Raw genomic sequence first — 19,042 nt, 5'->3', positions numbered from 1 at the left:
GTTTTTGTCTACTCAACTCCTACTACTACACCAAAAGAGGAACACATTTCTGCACAAGAGTCTTCAAATAGGACATACTGGCCTCAGGATTTAAAAAAATATAAGAGATTTGAAAACAGCTTATGTGTCTCAGATTTAAAATTAGCTATTTTGGTGGCTATTTTCACACTAGATTTTCTTCCGTGGGTATCAGCATCATCCCATGGCCTCCAGAGAGGCGTCCACAAATGTATCAGGCTTCCTTTTTGTGGCTTTGCTTTATTTCAACCCCTTCTGAGACAGAGTCCCAGATCTCAGCACTGGAAGTCACGTTTCCATTACTATAAATAAGTTCTGCCTCAAGGCATTTCAGAATTATCAGCACGATTCTAGGACTTGAAAACTTTTTACTTGCCAGGCAAGTAGTTACCTGGAAGAATATTTCTTCTTTTTTTTTGTTTTTAATCTCCTGCCAAGTCTCACTAATGCAACTTGGAAAATTGCACCACAGCTTTTAATGAAGGTTCTGAGGTAAGAGACATTTCATCAGAGTAGACTATTCTCTCCTTTTATGGGAATAATAACAACTACTATTTCAGTAGCACCATCCTTCCAAGAAGTATTTCATTCATCTGAATGGCAGCTCTGCAAGTCATGCAGGGCCTAGCATCACTACTCCCTGTGCTCTCATATTGAAATTGAGGCCATTACATGTGAAGAAATCCCATCAAAATCCTAAAACCTCCAGCACTGGTTCAATAGCCATGATCCAGCTGCATCTGCCACAATCTGCTGGTGTTCTAGGTTACAGAATGGCCCAGAGATCCTATAGGTCCACTCCCATTTCCCGGGAACAGCTATCAGACATTTTCTGAGGATTTAGGGAATAGTGACAAAAACAAGTTACAGAATTACACTGGCATCTCTTCCAGAGTCCTACAGTTCTTTCCTACATCTAAACAGTTTGCCTCCAAATCTTACTTCTCTCTTCCTGGACAGCAGGATTTTTTTCCCCTCTCCTAGAAAAGCCCCAGAATCATAAACCTATGACATAGGTTTGATCTCCTGCCTAATTCTACCTTTTTTCATTTAAGTCTGTCCCTTGAGAAGTTGAGTCTGGCCCTTAGCCAGAAGATCCTATCCAGTTTTGTATTCTCTAGGACATTCATTTAGCAACAGACTTCTGTCTCCTATATGGTCAGCGTTTTCCTCACTTTTGGAGTCTTTCTATAGGCTCAAGTATTGGTCAAAATAGATTAGGCTCTACTGTGGTGGCAAAGAAAACTTTTTTTTTTGCGATAGGGTATCAATATTTACCAAAACTATAGGATTAAGCCATCTTCTTACCTCAGTCTGCTAAGTATCTGGGACTACAGATAAGTACCACACATCCAGATAAATGTCAAGGCTTACTGACTTAACATAGAGCTTTATTTCTTATTCATCTCAGAATTTGAGTTGCATCAGATGGTTCATTTTCTTGGCTCTCTTCCATCAGTGACTCCAAGATTCAGGCTTCTGCACCATCTTGGATTTCTTTGATACCAGCTACATGGATAGTAAACAGTATGAACAATTCAGACCTACTTTTAATAGCCTCAGTCCAGAAGTGATGTAATAGTTTATCACTTGTCATTGATTACATGTCATAGCCAGCCTGATTACAAGTTTAGTTTTCCTCTGTATGCAACAAAGAGAAGAAAACTAGGTCTGGGTGAATACTGGTAATCCTTGCCTACACAGTACAAACATATTGGAATTTCTTCCTACATAAGACATAAAAACAAATGAAATATCTTTTGACACAACTTCTTTCTAGCTTCTTGGACCAGCCCACGTCACTACTCCTTTTAAGTTGAAAGACCTTAAAAATAAAGCCTACATTAGCTTTTCACTTTTTTCATTCTCTGTAGCATGAAACTGGATTGCTTTTTGCTTCTAGGACTCCACCAAAAATGATCAATGAAACCACAAATGGCCTCTACATTACTGAGAGGCTTTCAATATCCATCTGGTTTTAAAATTCTTAACTCTAGACTAGACAGTGCCCATGAATTCTAGCCACCTATGCCCTACTGTGTATTAGACATCTATATTTAGATGTGAACAGACATCTCAAACTTAATATACATAAAACTGAACTTCTAACTTGTTTCACCTTCTGTCCTCCCATCCCTGCTCCTTTCAAGTTTTGACAGTCTCAGTTAACCACAACTCAGTTCTTCTATTAGTTCAGGGCCCAACCCTTGGAATCTCTTCTTTTTCTCTCCTATCTTACATCCAATTTGTGAGAAAAAAGCCTAAGCTCTACCATTAAAATACCGCCAGATCCTGATACTGACATTTGACATCCCTTGGTCAAGACCATCCTATCATATGTCTTGATTATTGTTTTGGTCACTTCAGGAGTTTTCCTGCCTCTTCCAGTGCACTCTTTCAATGTATTTTCACATGGCAGTCAAAATAATCTTCTGTGGAATCGTCTAATGGCTTTCCAGTTCATTACAAGTGAAGGTCAACTGTCTGGTAAGGTGCTCAGTCACCGGTCTGACATGTCTCTCCTCATTTCACCTTCCCTCATTTCTGCTATCGTGTGTTAGACATGCCATGCCTGTCCAGCCTCTGGTCCTTTTATTGGTATTGCTCTGCCTACTTCATTCTTTCTCTAGCTGTCAGCACAGCTACCTTCCCCCCCCCCCTCCAGGTGTATCTCCAAAAGTCACTCCTGCAAACAAGCCTTCCTTGATAACCTATTTAAAATCCCATCACCTGTACCCTAATATTTCCTAATCCTCATTTCTATTTTATTTTTATTTATTTTATTATTATTATTATTATTTGCTGGTCGTGGGGCCTGAACTCTGGGCCAGGGTGCTGTCCCTCAGCTCTTTAGCTCAAGGCTAGCGCTTTACCACTTGAGCCACAGAGCCTCTTCCAGCTTTTTCTGCTTATGTGGTGCTGGGGAATCGAACCCAGGGCCTCCTGCATGCGAGGCCAGCACTCTTCCACTAAGCCACCTTCCCAGCCCCTCATTTCTATTTTAAATTTCCTTAATGGCATATAGTAATCTTTCCTTTCTCCTCCTCCCCAGTTGTTATACAAGCAAAGTTCACACCGCATCTAGAACAGACCTTGATATATGTTTTTCTGAATGAATACATAGGTCCAAGGAAGTTGATTGGTTTGTCTGATATCTCACATGCAGCTGGTTCAGGGCCAGGCATTCCCAGCCCCTTATGGTTAATGCTCTTTAGCTGTTAAAATTTGCTTTTATTCTTTTTCAGGCAGCACGGTGTCTCCCACAAAGGTTTGTTAGTTGGCATCATGGGGAAGAAAACGGACTGCTCTGTGCTCTGGGCTGGGTGACCGCTTTGCCCTTCTTACTGTGGTCATACTGCTTCCCAGGATCACCCTCTGTGTCCCTTAGAACTCTCCCCTCTGTGCTACCATTTCACCCAGCTCAGAGTGCTAGTGACATCCTGTGCTGCCATATTATAAACTTGCTGTAGCATTACATATCACAGGGACTGTCCAAAGATAATCATGCCTGTTGGATTGCTTTCTTGACAGACTGGACCTAAACCATTCCAGAGACATTAACAGCTTTCATAGCTTCCATAAAAACTTCCAGACAAGAAGACTCCATAATCTTATTGGCATCTGTGCTTGGCTGCTTGTAGTGCTGCATGGCTGTTCCACACTGCACCATGTCTTTGCTTCCCAGTCCTTCTGGCTCGGTTTCTTTTCTTTCCTTCTTTTCTTTTCTTTTCCTTCCTTCCTTCCTTCCTTCCTTCCTTCCTTCCTTCCTTCCTTCCTTCCTTCCTTCCTTCCTTTCTTTCTTTCTTCCTTTCTTCCTTCCTTCCCTCCTTCCTCTTTCTCTCTCTAATATTGGGAAGACAAGAGAGAGAGATCTGCCTCAAATTGGAGAGAGAAAGAGAGAGGGAGCAAGAGAGAGAGAGAAACAGATTCAAGGATGCTAGAATTTTAGGGCTCTTACAGGTAAGACTTGGGGCTCCGAGAACGTGGCTAGGTCAGGATTCCAGTGCTGAACAGGGTCCAGCCCAGGCTTAAGGGACATGATCTGATCCAAGAATGGGGCTAACAGAGCCACTAAAGAAAGGCTAATTACATAAGATATGATTTTCATTTGCATATGTATATTAATGTCACCTATTTCTTTTGCAAAGTAGTACAATACATAAAATGGTTTTAAAACATGGAACAGATAATAAACTGTAAAGGTTACATTCTTTGTCAAGACTATGTTGCATAACTGTAAGTTTTCCAAATATTTCTAGAGAATTCTAGGTTAAAGAGAAGGAAGAAAACATTTTGCTCCCATTTAGAGAAGAAAGGGCTATATGACAAATACCTGCTATGTGACAGGCAGTGTGCTGAATTTTTTTTTTTTTTTTTTTTTTTTTTGGTCATGGGGCTTGAACTCTGGGCATGGGCACTGTCCCTGAGCTCTTCAGCTCAAGGTGAACACTCTATCACTTGAGCCACTTCTGGTTTTCTGGTGATTAATTGGAGATAAAGAGTCTCACTGACTTTCCTGCTGGGCTGGCTTTGAATTGCCATCCTCATATCTCAGCTTCCTGAGTAGCTAGGATTAAAGGAGTGAGCCACCAGCGCCTGGCTCTGAAAAATTTTAGAGTCCTTAGGTCACTAATACTACTGGCAACCTATAAAATGGTTAAGTATGTCCTCCACCTTAATGAAGATGGGAAAATGGAGCTCAGATCCCCAGCCACACCTCAGCTGCCATTCCTCAGTCTTTCGGGTTACCTGGCATGCAGTGCTACTCTCCTTACCCCAGCCATAGTTATGTCTTCTGCCACTGATTGGTTCCCTTCCTTCTTAAGTCTCTCTAGCTGTTGATTCACTAGTGGTATGAAGAGTGTTGATGGAGCATTTTGTGGTGTATGTGTGTGTACATATATATATATATATATATATATCTGTGTGTGTGTATATATATTTAAAGAATACTAATGTGGAAATACTGAGTGATTATGCAACCGGCATTTTATCATCTGCTCCTCACAGGTAATTGTAGACATTGCTTACTAAGGGACTGAAATCTGGTGACTCCCTCCATTTCGTGTACCTTGTTTGCCACTTTTTGCTTGTTTTTAGTACTGGTGTTCAAATCCAATGCATTGGCCATGCTAGGCAAGTTACTAAACATTGTTTAATCTTTCTGAACAGACCAGATTGGCCGTGAACTCACTATGTAATCCAGTCTAGTCTTGAACTTGTGATTTTCTAGCCACTGCCTCCTGAGTATTGAAATCATAAGTATAGTCATACCCATTATTTGTGTTTTATCTCAGATTCAGATACTTCTTGATAGAGCAAGTGCTCACCCCAGTACTTCCTATCATCTTATATATAACCTGATTTATTCATTAGCATTATTTTTCTAGGTCTCCAAAAGCATCTGTAGTTATAATCATGAGTACCTCACATCCAAGTGTTAGGTCTTTAGTTTTCTTTTATATTGCTGTAAAAAACTATTCAGTGAGAAAGTGGACAACCTTGAGGCCTATTTGCAAAAATTGTGCAGTGCACAACTTGTACAACTGCTACTGGTGGTTCTAGTGTTTTACTTGCACACTGTACCAGAGGACACAGGAAATAACTGCCCTGAACACAAAGCCAAGGATGCTCAGTATGGCCCTTAATGTCCTGAAAGTAAGGGAAACCAGGATGCCCAAAGAACAACTGTATACATAGTCTAAAAGATGACCAATTTAATGATTTTCCATTGTAAATCCATTCTCTACATTCTGTAGCTCAAACCATACAACTGAACATCATCTCTGGACAGAGCAGGTCCTGCTACTCAAGTCCCCAGAGTAGCAAAATGACTGGATTTACTGAAGTAATTAAGAAACCTGAGTAGGGTATTTTCATCAATGATGAAAAAGTTTACACCACTTAGAATCTCATAATAAGGACAAGAATTATTGGTGCTTTATCTTTTGCCCAAGTGAGGAAGGCAATGAGAAGGCTTTCATTCTTTATTCTCAAGGGAAATCTAGTAATCTTCACACCATTTGAAAGAGCGAAATCATAGCACTGATTCACTGATTCAGATCCCACATTCAGGATGGTACCAAACAACTCAAATCCGGAAGTTGAAGTGAACTAGAAACTATGAGTGACTGAGCCCCAGAGGCTCAGTTCCCCTAAAGAAACATGCTCTGTTCATATTCATCCCTCTGAGACTTCAAGTGTATCAAATAGAAACTCTCTAGGCCACAAACTGAAGTATGGGTTACTTGGACATCGATGGAGCACAGAATATACCTAAGAACCTCCTTTGAGAACCACACCAGCAAATCAAGTCACTGTACCTCTTCAGGCAAGCTGACCACCAAGTCATTTTTTGTCTGTCCAACCAGAGCCTGCCAGAAGTATTCACTGCACGCAGCCAGCACGGCCCGATGGGCTCGGAACTCCTTCCTCTCCACGATCAAAGTCACGTCACAGAGAATGTCCTTTTTCCGCTGGTCATTGAGGCCCAGGAGGATGTTGGTGCAGTGGACTGTGGACTCATACACGTACATGGGGGAGTCAGGCTTCTCATCCACAGACATGCCGTTCACACCCTGAAGGAGAGAGAGAGAGAGAGAGAGAGAGAGAGAGAGAGAGAGAGAGAGAGAGAGAGAGAGAGAGAGAGTTACAACCATCATGAGAGTGACAGAAAGGTGAGGGGGATGTCATCATGGTTCCCAGATCTCACTAATCTGCATGTTCATGCTTGGGTAGCACAATGAGGTCAGAAAATACATCTGGAGTCCAAATTCTATGGTTGACTTTTATCTCTTACACTCCTGGCATTCTTTTCTCACATGATAACAAAGCCAGATGTTAATGGAACACTGCAGATATTTCAAATACATCTGTACTTTGTTTTTATTAATATTTTTGGCTTGTGTCATTTATATAGAGAGAAGGGATTTCATTATTACATCTTGATACATGTTAACACTATATTTCAAACAATTTTATCCCCTCCAACATTCCCTGCACCCTTCCCCTAGAAATAGAATTTCCAAACGGATATCCTTGTTCTGTTTTCATAGTTGCAAATAGTCTATTTTGATAGTGTTCAATCTTCTTTATTTCCCCCCAGCTATATATACCCTCACTCCCCCTACTGCCCACAGTCTATTTCTCTTCTCTCCTACTCCCTACTGATCATTAGTTGCTTAGTTGCTTTTGTGCTGCTCTTATAAATATGTGCAACACTTCTGTACATTAAAACTTGGTAGTTTTCAGGAAGCTGGAATGGAACATTCACATAGGAACAGTAAGCTTTAAGCACTAACAGAGGAAAGGAGTGGTTTTTCAAGTATTTGAAATGCTGTTTTAATGCAAAACACAGAAGTTCCTAAATTGAAATATGTCTAAGATGCCAAGTCAAGGAAGTATCTAATCACAATGTGTGATTTAACAAATGAATGAAACAATGGTACCAAAGAGTGGACACATCCTTCTATTATATCTACCCTCTTCCACTTCAAGACAAAACACAACCAGACTGTCACTAGTTCTCAGGAGTGGGATTGTATTGTCACTACCTCAGCAAACTTTATATATATATATATATATATATATATATATATGTTTATATCAATAACGGTAAGATGTATTTCAAGTAAATATTGCTTTTTTATTTTTTGCATGCTGGTCCTGGGGTTTAAACTCAGGGCCAGGGCACTATCTCTGAGCTACTTTGCTTAGGTATTATGCTCTGCTACTTGAACCACAACTCCACTTCCAGCTTTTTGGAAATTTATTGGAGATAAAAAGTTTCACTGACTTGTGCTTCAAATCATGATCCTCACATCTCAGTCTCCTGAGTAGCCAGAATTAAAGGTGTGAGTCACCAGTGCCCAGCTGAGTGAGGATTAACAAAAGTCTTCTTGGCTTTAAAATGTGTCCTTTGAGGTATTTTAAAATATATTATTTATAATTAATTTATATGATATGTTTTTCAGTAATGTTTATCAGTAATAGTAATTCCAGTAGTAAGCCCTTTGCCTTAATTCTCTGTGTGTGTACACATGCATGTGTGTCAGTAGTAGTGCTTAAACACAGAGCCTAGTGTTGCCCCTTCGCCTTTTCTCTCAAGACTGATGCTCCATCACTTGAGCCACAGCTCCATTTTCGGCTTTTTGGTGGTTAACTGGAGATAAGAGTCTTACAGACTTTTCTGTCTAGGCTGGATTGGAACACCTTTCCTTAGATTTCAGAATTCCCAGTAGCTAGGATTATATGCATGAGACAACAAGTTCTCAGGTTGGATTCTTTTGCTTAGCATCATTAATTTTCCATTCACTCATGTCCTTGAATGTATCAAAAGTTTGCTTTTATATTACTTATCTGTGTTCTATTATAGTGATATAGTATAATTAAAAAATCTGGTTGTCTATTTGTAAATATTTAGTTTTTTTCAACTTTTGGCTATTACAAATAAAGGTGTGGAAAATATTAGTGTAAGACTTTATATGAACATATGCATTCATATATTCTTTTTGATGGAGCTGATTGTGTAAGTTTAGGTTTTAAAGAAACCGCCATTGTTTTCTAAGGTGGTTATACCACTTAACGTTTTCCCTAGCAGTGTCTGGGAGTTCCAGTTTTTTCACATCCTTGCCAACATTTGGTATTGCTTATCTTTCTAACTTTGGCCACTCTGATAGGTTTACTATGATATCTTCTTGTGGTTTTAAAGGTGATTTTTTTTTCTTCTGATACTAGGTGTTGATCTCAGTACCTCAAGCTCACTAATACTTACTTGGGTGATGTTCTGCCACTTGAGCCACACCTCTAGCTCTCCTGTCAGTTTTAATTTATTTTCTCTAATCCCTGATGATGCTGGATTTTTTTTTTTTATGGTGCTGTCTTGGAGCTTGAATTCAGGGCCTGGGCACTGTCCTTGAGCTTTTGTGCTCAAGGCTACTACTCTATCACTTGAGCCACAGCTTTACTTCTAGCTTTGGTAGTTAACTGGAGATAAAGAGTTTTAGGGGCTTTCCAGCCGAGTCTGGCTTTGAACCCAAATCATATTAAAAACGGTCTTTGTCTAACTTGCAAAGATTGGAAAGGGTGCAGTGATTTCATGCAAGAAGTTTTTTTTTTTTAAGTTCTTACATTTGGGGACGGGGCAATTTTGCATCATTTTTTTTCATGTGTTACAAGTTATGGATTGAGGTAAATATCAGGTGAATATCCACTTGCTCCAGCACAGCTGTTAAAACCTCTTTGTTGGGTTGGCTTTATCAGATATTCATTGTCTGTGTATGTAGATCTATTTATGGACTGTGTCTTTTCCATTTACCAACCTATCTGTCTATCTTTATGCCAGTATTACAATGGCTTGATTTGTTCTTTTTCGAAGTTATTTTGATCCGTTGCACTTTTATATACATTGTAAAATTAGCTTGCTAATTTTTATAAGATCGTGTTCTGGGATTTTCACTAGGATTTTTTCTGCATCCATCAATCATATAGGAAGACTTTTCATCTAAATGATATTGAATCTTTTGGCCCATCAGAATAGTATCATTTATTTAGCTTATCTTTTTTTTTTTTTTTTTTTTTTTGTCGGTCGTGGGGCTTGAACTCTGGGCCTGGGAGCTGTCCCTCAGCTCTTCAGCTCAAGGCGAGCGCTCTACCACTTGAGCTACAGCGCCACTTCCGGTTTTCTGGTGGTTTATTGGAGATAGGAGTCTCACGGTCTCTCCTGCCCGGGCTGGCTTTGAACCGCGATCCTCAGATCTCAGCCTCCTGAGTAGCTAGGATTACAGGCGTGAGCCACCAGCGCCCGGCACTATTTAGCTTATCTTTAATCTTTTCCAGCAATACTTTGGAGTAGTGTATATATACTATATGTCTTCTGTCTGATTTATGCCTAAATATTAATATATTCAAGGCCATTGTTAAGTGGTACTATTTTAAAATTTCAGTTGCTAAGTTTTCATTGCTAACATAAATGCAAATGTTTGTGTGTGTGTGTGTGTTTGCAGGGATTAAATTCAGATCCTGCATATAGTTGCATATATTTTCCTAGGAAAGCACTCCACTGAGCTATATCCCTAGCCCCCAAAAGTGATTTCCCACCCCTCCTAACACTGAGGCTTGCCATCCCTTCCCTCCCACCTCAACAGCTACACTCCCCCCCCCCCACCTCCCTGGCCTAAATTGTAAAGTTTGTTTTTCAACATAGTGTCTTGTACATCTCATTGTTGCAATGGGTCCACCTGTATCTGTATTTAAACATTTTGTTTTTTCCCTTCCCCTCCCCAAATTATACCAACATCAAATACAGTGAAAACAGGAGTTATACCGAGGGGGAGGGACATACAAAACAACAAAAAAAACCACATGGTACCTTATAAATATGTTAGAAACAATAGCAAAAAAGGAAAAAAAACACTTGTGTCCCTATCTTGGGGTTCATTTCACTTAACATAATCTTATATGACCTTTTCTGCTTGTCCCAGACATATACCAGTTATTCCAAATAAGGGAAACCATGGGACCTATGTTTCTTTGGGCTTGGCTTACTTCACTTAATATAATTTTTTCCAAGTCTTTCCATTTCCTAACAATGGGGCAATGTTATTCTTTCTGATGGAGGCATAGAATTCCCGGATAAATAAGTGGGCTAACGACCTAAAGAGAAACTTCAGGAAATAAGAATGGCCAATAGACACATGAAGAAATGCTCAACTTTTCTAGCCATAAAAGAAATGCCAATCAAAACAACATTGAGATTCCACTCACCCCAGGTAGAACAGCTATAATCAATAACTCTAATGCAACAGATGCTGGAGAGGATGTGGCCAGATGGGAACCCTACTGCATTGTTGGTGGGAGTGTGAACTTGTTCAACCATTTTGGAAAGCAGTATGGAGGTTCCTCAAAAGACTCCACATAGAGCTCCCCTATGACCCAGCAATCCCACTTTTGGGATCACAAACAAGACCATACTAAAGCTACCAGCACAACTATGTTTACTGCAGCATTATTTACCATAGCTAAGCTATGGAACCAACCCAGATGCCCTTCATTAGATGAATGGATCGAGAAAATGTGATATATATATATATATATATATATATAAATAATGGACACTGTCTTTTAGGTGTTTTTTTAATACCCTATTGGCTGAGCCACAACTCTACTTCTGGTTTTTTTAGTGGTTACTAGAGATGAGAGTCTCACATACTTTCCTGCTTGCACTGGCTTTCAACTATGATCATCAGGTCTCAGCTTCTTGAGTAACTAGGATTACAGGCATTACCCACTGGTGCCCAGCCCTGCAAGTGATTTTGGGACTGATGTAGTATCCTGAAACTTGGCATTATTTGCTTATTAGGTTTCCTACCTTTATTTTCTAATGGTATTGGTGTTTGAACTCAGGACCTTGCATTTGCCAGGCAGTTGCTCTGACACCTAGCCATGCTTCTGGCCCTCTTTTGCTGCATGTTGTTGTTATTTTTAGTGTGTGTGTGTGTGTGTGTGTGTGTGTGTGTGTGTGTGTGTGTGTGTGTGTGTGTGTGAGAGAGAGAGAGAGAGAGAGAGAGAGAGAGAGAGAGAGAGAGAGAGAGAGAGAGAGAGAGAGAGAGAGAGAGAGAGAGAGAGAGAGAGAGAGAGACAATTGGCATTTTCCCTCATGGTTGGTATTCTACCATTTCAGTCACACCTCTACTTCCAGCATTTTGCTGGTTCACTGGAGATAAAAGTATCTTGGATTTGTCTTCCCAGGTTCGTTTAGGACCTCAATCCTCAGGCCTCAGTCTACTAAGTAGTTAGTAGTGTAAGTCATCAAGGCCCAGATTCACTCTTGTTTTTAAAGATAAGATCTTCCTGGTCTGAGATTTGCTTATTTTTTACGTTTCCTGGATGATAAGCACACCCATTGCATCCAATTTTTTTTCCATGGATAGGTACTCTTGGACCTTTTCTTCCTGGGCTAGCCTGGAATTATGATTCTCCCAATTTCAGTCTCCCACATAGTTTAAGATGATAGGTATGTGCCACTGCACTCAGCTGTGGGTTCAGAAGGAGTCTGATGAACTTTTCTGCTTTAATTTCCTTTGAACAGTGATCCTTCCATTCTCAGCCTTCTAAGTAGCTCAGATTATAGGTGTGCGCCATTGGCACAGGGCTTCCACAGCCTTTTTATTGGAATGTTCTGTAAATTTTGTACAGTGAAGATTATGTTGTCTATAAAGGTATTTTATAATTTTTCTACTCTGAATGATTTATGTCTTTTTCTTGCTGGACAGGGTTGGCTAGAATTTCCAGTAGACTGTTGAATAGATGTGATGAGAGCAAAAATCTTTAGCTTCCTGATTTTAAGGAGAAACTATGGAATCTTTTACCATTTGCATAGTATTAGCAATACATGTTTCATAAATACTTGCACTGAGTTAAATTAGTTTGTTTCTATTATTGGGAGGTTTTGGTATTGTTTTGTTTGGGGTTTTCCTTTGAACAGAGCCTTGAACTCATAACTCTCCTTCCTCTGTTTCCTGGGTGCTAAGATTACTGGCATGTCTACCACAAAGCCTGGTATTCTTTCCACTTTAAAATTAAGAATGGATGTTGGACTTTTCTGCAACTATTGAGACAGTCACATAGTTGTTTTTGTCTCTTTTTGTGCTGGTACCAGGGTTTGAATTCATAACTTTGTGCTCTCCCTCAGCTTTCCTATTTATGGCTATCACTCTGTCACTTGAGCTATGACTCCAACCCACCAATTATCTTTTAAAGAGATTTAAATAGAGGAGGGTGTGGTGGTACATGCCCATATTCATAACTACTCAGGAGCCTGAGAATCACAAATTTGAGATCAAAGCAAGACCCTGGGTACCAAAGCAAGAGCCTGCCTTACAAACAGAGAAAGAGGGGAGAGAAAGGAATGAGAGCAGAGAAAGGAGAGAAAAGGAAGAGAAAGGAGATGAGGGGCGAGGAGAGAGGGGAGGGAGGAGGAGAAGAAGGGAGAGGGGAGAGAGAAAACATGAGAGAGATAGCTGTCTATCTGTCATCCTTGTCTTTGTTCTTCTGTATTCAATGTTTTTCCCCCCTCTGTTGCTTTTAAGATTTTCTGAAGTTGTTTTTTTTTTTTTAAAGCAATTTGATTGTGATGTGCCTTCATGTGGTTTCCTTCATTTTTTTTTTTTTTTTGTGTGTCTTGGATCTGTGGGTGTATAGTTTTCACCAAATTTGGAAAAATTTCAACTATAATTTCTTTGAATATTTTTGCCACATCCTTTTTCTGTCTCCTTCACTGTTCTCAAACAAGTTCAGTTACATTATTTTAGACCATATGAAGTTGTCCCAGAGTTCACAAGACGCTCTGTTGATTAAAAAAGTGATTTCTGTTGTTAGGCTCTCAAGTTCACTAAACTTTTCTTCCATAATATCTAACATGCCATTAATCCATTCTGGTGTAATCTTTATCTTAGAATCTGTGATCCTCATCTCAAAAGTGTAATGTGGTCTTTTAAAATATTTCACATCTCTGCTCAAGTCTATCAACCTTTCTCAACATCTGGAATAAACTTAAAATAATTATTTCAATGTCTGTGTTAATTCTAACACCTGCATCAGTTCTGGCTCAGTTTTGATTATTTGGCTTTATAGTTATATTTTTTCTTTCTTTCTTTTTTTTACACAACTGGACATCTTTGGATGCCAGACATCATGAATATTTTAGGATTTAATTTTGTTGGATGACAGATATTTTCATGTTACTATATATAACCTTGAGCTTTGTTCCAAGGCACAGTTGAGGAATTTGGATATATTATGAACTTTTCAGGTTTTACAATTGAGAAGAGCAGCAGGTAGCTTATGCTCATTATTCCTAGCCACTGAATTGAGACACTTTCCAGTATTTTACCCAATGTCTTCTGAAGTAGGGGTTTTCTAGTTTGGTTGGTAGGAGCAGGTGTAATTCCCAGTCCTCTGTGGCTGCAAGTTCTGGCTGTTTCAAGTGGGTCCTTCCATTCTTGAGACATTTCCTCATGTACATATGCAGATTAGTATTCTGCAGAATGTTGGAGGGTAACTGGATGCAGCCTCTGTGGCTCTGGATATGCACAGGCCCTTCTTCCCTGCCCTCTCTTCAAATTTCCTCCTAGTTTAGGGAATTCTTTTGTTCTTTCATTTGGGGCAATCTTCTGGAAACTCTCTTAAGTGGTAGTCTGGGCTCAGCTTATTTTCTGTTTATGGCAGATTACTATCCTTTGCTGCATGGTTTCCAATATCTTGTAAAGCATCACTCCATATATCTTGTTTTTACAGGTGTTTCAGGTGGGGGGTATAATACCTGTTTTTCCATCTTACTTGAGAGTAAAAGTCCTGTATTCCAACCTGCTGTCTTTCTTTCTCTCTCCCTCTCTACCTCCGTTTCCCCCCCCCCTTCTTCCCCTTCTTCTCCTCTTCCTCCTCCTTTTGTGCTGGTACTGCAGCTTGAACTCAGTGCCTCATGTTCTTAATTATCTTTTTCCGCTCAAGGCTGATTCTTTGTCATTTGAGCCTCTCATCCATTTTTGGCTTTTTGATGGTTAATTAGAGATAGTCACTGGGATTTGTCTGCCCAGTCTTGGTCTTCAGATCTCAGCTCCCTGAGTAGCTAGGATTACAGGTATGAGCCCACAGGCACCTGTATGTATTTATTCTTTATACTATGACTAGACTGAGCACTTTTCAAACCACGATTTATCACATTTCTAACCATACAGTATAAACTTTGCTCTGCTACAAATGGTATTTTGCAATATGTAATTGGAAAATTTTCTGTGAATGAAAATTATTAGATATTTGGTATTTAAATAAATGATGAGGTATTTATGAGGTCTGTTAATCAGATTTACTTAAAAACAAAATCAGAATAGCACAGCACTCTAAAATGACACAAGTCAGTTAAAGTGATCTGAAACCATGGAGTTAGGTCAAGGTCAGCTGGTTTATGACCAGAAAACTATCACTAAATACCTTGCTATCTAGTAAGAAGACAAATACTAGTTGCAAATAAGGGAAACCATGGGACCTATGTTTCTTTGGGCCTAGCTTACTTCATTTAATATAATTTTTTCCAAGTCTTTCCATTTCCTAGCAAATGGGGCAATGTTATTCTTTCTGATGGAGGCATAGAATTCCATTGTGTATATATACCATATTTTCTTGATCCATTCATCTACTGAGGGGCATCTGGGTTGCAGAAAAGGTCAGATAAGTTGATGTTAGGGGAATGAACCCCAAGATAAGTATTCAAATGTTTTTTTTTCTTTCATGCAATTGTTTCTAACATATTTATGTTGCTTTGTATGTCCCTCCCCCACGGTATAACCCCTGCTTTCACTGTATATGATGTTGGTATAATTTGTGGAGGGGAAGGGCAAAAACAAATCATTTAGCTAGGGATACAGGTGGACCCATTGCAACAATGAGATGTACAAGTCATTATGTCGAAAAACGAACTTTACAACTTTGGTGGGGGGGGGGGAGGATAGCTGGGGGGAGGTGGGGGGAGTATGGGAAGGGATGAGAAGGGGAAACAAAGAGGAGGCACCAATGCTTGATAAGAAATGTACTCATTATCTTGCCCATGTAATTGTAACTCCTCTGTACAGTATTCTCACAATAAAAAAAAGAAGACAAGCATTTTTTTATTCTTTCTTATTAGTCTTGTTCTCAGGATTTTCTAATCTCCCACACAGGGTTTCAATTCTGATTTGTTTTCTCCATTCTTAATTCTCAAATTACTATTTTTTAACCATATTCCGTTTCCCAACTATTCTTAAAATTTTATTGAGCTTTGAAAATCATTATCAAAGCCGTGCATGAGTAGCTAATACCTGTTATCCTAGCTACTCAGGAGTCTGAGATCTGAGGATCCTTGTTCAAAGCCAGCATGGGCAGGGAAGCCCATGAGACTTTAATCTTCACCAAAAGCCAAAAGTAGCTCAAGTGGTAGAACGCTAGCCTTGAGTAAAATAAGGACAGTGTGTAAGCCCTGAGTTCAAGCACCAGTACCAATACTTACCAAAACCAAAACCAAAACCATAATTGCTTGTATGTAGGCAAGGTTCTAGGACACAACTGATATGCTTTTCTTTCTTGCTATTGTTTCTAACATATTTATAAGATGATTTCTTTGTTGCTTTGTATGTTCCTCCGCCACAGTATAACCCGTTTTCACTGTATTTGATGTTGATATAATTTGGGGAGGGGAAGGGAAAAAACAAATTGTTTAAATAGAGATTCAGGTGGACCCATTGCAACAATGTGATGTACAAGATGTTAAGTTGAAAAACAAACTTTACAACTTTGGCGTGGGAGGGGGGCGGGGTGTATGTGTGGGGGAGATGGGAAGGGATGGGAAGGGGAAACAAAGGAGGAGGCAACAATGCTTGATAAGAAATGTACTCATTACCGTGCTCATGTAATTGTAACCCCTCTGTACAGATTTTCACAATAAAAAATTGTGCTGGTAGAACTAGCTGTACACACAAAACAAAACAAAACAAAACATTAGAATTAGGAGGTTTGTAAATGACATCTCATTTTGTCCATCTTATTTACAGGTAATGCACATCAATGCATCTATACCAAGCAGAAGTTTGGTACAAAGAATACAAAGTCATAAAGTGAGTAAAACATGTTATTAAATATTAAAAAAAGAAATGAAAGCAAGGAGTGGTGGGAAGAGGGGCTTAGGACTTGTGCTTCAGATGTGGCATTAGCCAGTTGGGTGAATTTGGACAAACTGCCTAACTTTGGGCTCGCTCTCATGTTTGTAAAATGAATAGTATGGGGCAAAAGATTAGCAACCTTCTTTCCGATTGTTGTCAATGTTATATGCTTTAGTGAATCTGTCCCTGCAGATCCAGTAACAGCAAATGAGGTGGGCAATATACAAAGATACCAACACCTTTTGGGAGAGAAAAAAATAGGAATTCAACCTTTCTCTGTATAAGTTGTATGTTAGAAAAGTCTGCCTGGATGGGTCACAGTATTCCCTTTGGGGCAGGGCACAAACCCTTGAAGTTTTCCTTTAGGAAATGAGGATCCAAACCTAGGAGAATATTTGGCACAAAATGTACAGCAAAGGCTGTTAGCCGCTTTAGTCCAAAGCCTCAAAGCTTGCTCTGGAAACCATGGTTGAGGCAAGGAAATACGGATAAGGGAACAAAGTTCACTGGAGACCACATTCCACTGTCCACTGAGGCTCCACTGAAGTCTGAGTGAGGTCGCTCCCTCAGTCAGCTGCAACAGCCATCAGTAGTAATGATTCTACAATCAGATTAGATCACCAGCAACTGGGATATTCCCAAGTTCAAACAGCTGTGGGTCTTGTAGACAGAGTCCACCGTCTGCCAAGAGGTCAGGTTTGGGAAAATAAAGGAGTTGTGGAAGCCCAAGTTGGTCAAGTCCAAACTGATTGTTATCTAAACATGAATGTCCATCCTTTGAGTTAAGCCTTTCAGACAGTTTAAACAATATTATTTCTGTTCATCAAATAGTAAAACCTGAAGTCTATAATTATTATGAAGCTGTTGCTAGACTTGGACTTCTGGGGATTTTTCTGGATTTTGTTATGTTATTCTTGGATAATTCTTTCTGCCTTCCCGTATCATTTTTTTCCTCTAGGCCTTTCCCTTTCTGTTGCCTCTTATTGAGTGAGGACTCAGTCCCTGTGGGAACCTCTTCAGACATAATGGGAGGTACCAGTTCTTCAGCTTTTTCTACCCTCTCATTATCACTTCTGCTTTCCCCTTAACTCCCTCCAATCTGTCTGGTTTTTATTTTTTCATTGACCAATGCGAAATAGAATTCTGCCTCTCCTATCCTTGCATGATATCCCATTAACTTTTCTTTATAAAGTTCATTTTCAACGTAGTGCCTAGTAATTCTTTGCTTATTTTTTTTGTTTTTGAAACCATCTTTAAGTATACAAAGGAGTTGCCTGCCATGTAACAAAGCAGTTTACGAATATATCTTGACCAGTGTCACCCCTTTCATTCTCACTCGTTCATATTTTTACTGGCCCTACTAATATTAAACTACATTCTCTCTCCTAGTGCAGGAAATCCTGAACTCTTTAGTGAGATTCATGGGATCTAAGAATGAAATACTTTACAGCATAGTAACTAACAGAGCCCAGAATAGCATGTACGAGTCTGACAGCCAGGCTTTACTCTAAGCATTAGACAATGTGTTAAAGTATGTAGACATTAACTGAAATCAGATTGTAAGCAAGCTTTCCAAAGGTTCTGATTTGAGTTTTGGCTGGAAATCACTCTTCTTTTTGTAGCCAAGAAACTCCAGCTGCACATGTGCATACTCACATACTTCTATCATCTCCTCCTGTGGTTCAACAGTAAAAGTTAACTACTATTATTTTGTCAGAGTATGTTCATCCCTCAAAATGTTCCACAGCCCTGAACTCCTATCAATCACAAGCACAGTATTAATCAATGCAGTCAATTTTTCATTCATTACTAGGTCACATTCAGAAGTTAAAATGTTGAAGAGTAAGTTCTAATGGTAAAAGTACAATGCAAAAAGTTTTAAAAAAAATCCACAGTGGGAAATCTGAAAAGCTACAATTCACAAAAAGTTAAATTTTACAGACAACCTGTCATGTCTAGAATGTTTCAGATGGAAAGAAATGACTGTGTCTCGGAGGGGGATGTAAAAGAACAAATTATAAACCATTTCACTTCATGTTCCTACCCCATTGCTCTCAGAACTGTGCATTAAGTAAACACTCCCTTGAATCAAACATGAAATGATTTAGTAATTGCTGAGTAAATTTCTGCTTTTATCAAGAATTCTTTATTTTTTTTTAAAGTTGTTTACTATAAATCTGTAAGGGTTAGTTTTTCTTTTTTAAAGAAAAGAAAGTTATCAAGTCTCTAGAAAGTTATCACAGTGCTATTAAAATTACCTTGTTATTACTTTGGGATTGGAAACATTTTTTTCACCACATCAAGACTCAAACTTCTTACTTAACGTGGAAAGCAAT

At 39.2% G+C, this 19,042-nt stretch overlaps 1 protein-coding gene across 2 annotated transcripts in view; it reads right to left on the bottom strand.

Annotated features, from left to right (window-relative positions):
- The window catches only part of Bach2 (BTB domain and CNC homolog 2), a 351,042-nt gene that overhangs the window by 60,284 nt on the left and 271,716 nt on the right, over positions 1-19,042 (bottom strand). For both annotated transcript variants that reach the window (XM_070010786.1, XM_070010785.1), the window contains one exon: positions 6,342-6,596. In XM_070010786.1, coding sequence (XP_069866887.1) covers positions 6,342-6,584 — 243 coding nt within the window. In that variant the 5' untranslated portion in view covers positions 6,585-6,596. The remainder of the gene's footprint in view (positions 1-6,341; positions 6,597-19,042) is intronic.

This window comes from Dipodomys merriami, unplaced genomic scaffold (genome assembly GCF_024711535.1).
Source record: "Dipodomys merriami isolate MVZ:Mamm:240054 unplaced genomic scaffold, mDipMer1.0.p SCAF_8, whole genome shotgun sequence".
Taxonomy (NCBI): domain Eukaryota; kingdom Metazoa; phylum Chordata; class Mammalia; order Rodentia; family Heteromyidae; genus Dipodomys; species Dipodomys merriami.
This window is presented reverse-complemented; position numbering and strand designations above follow the sequence as displayed.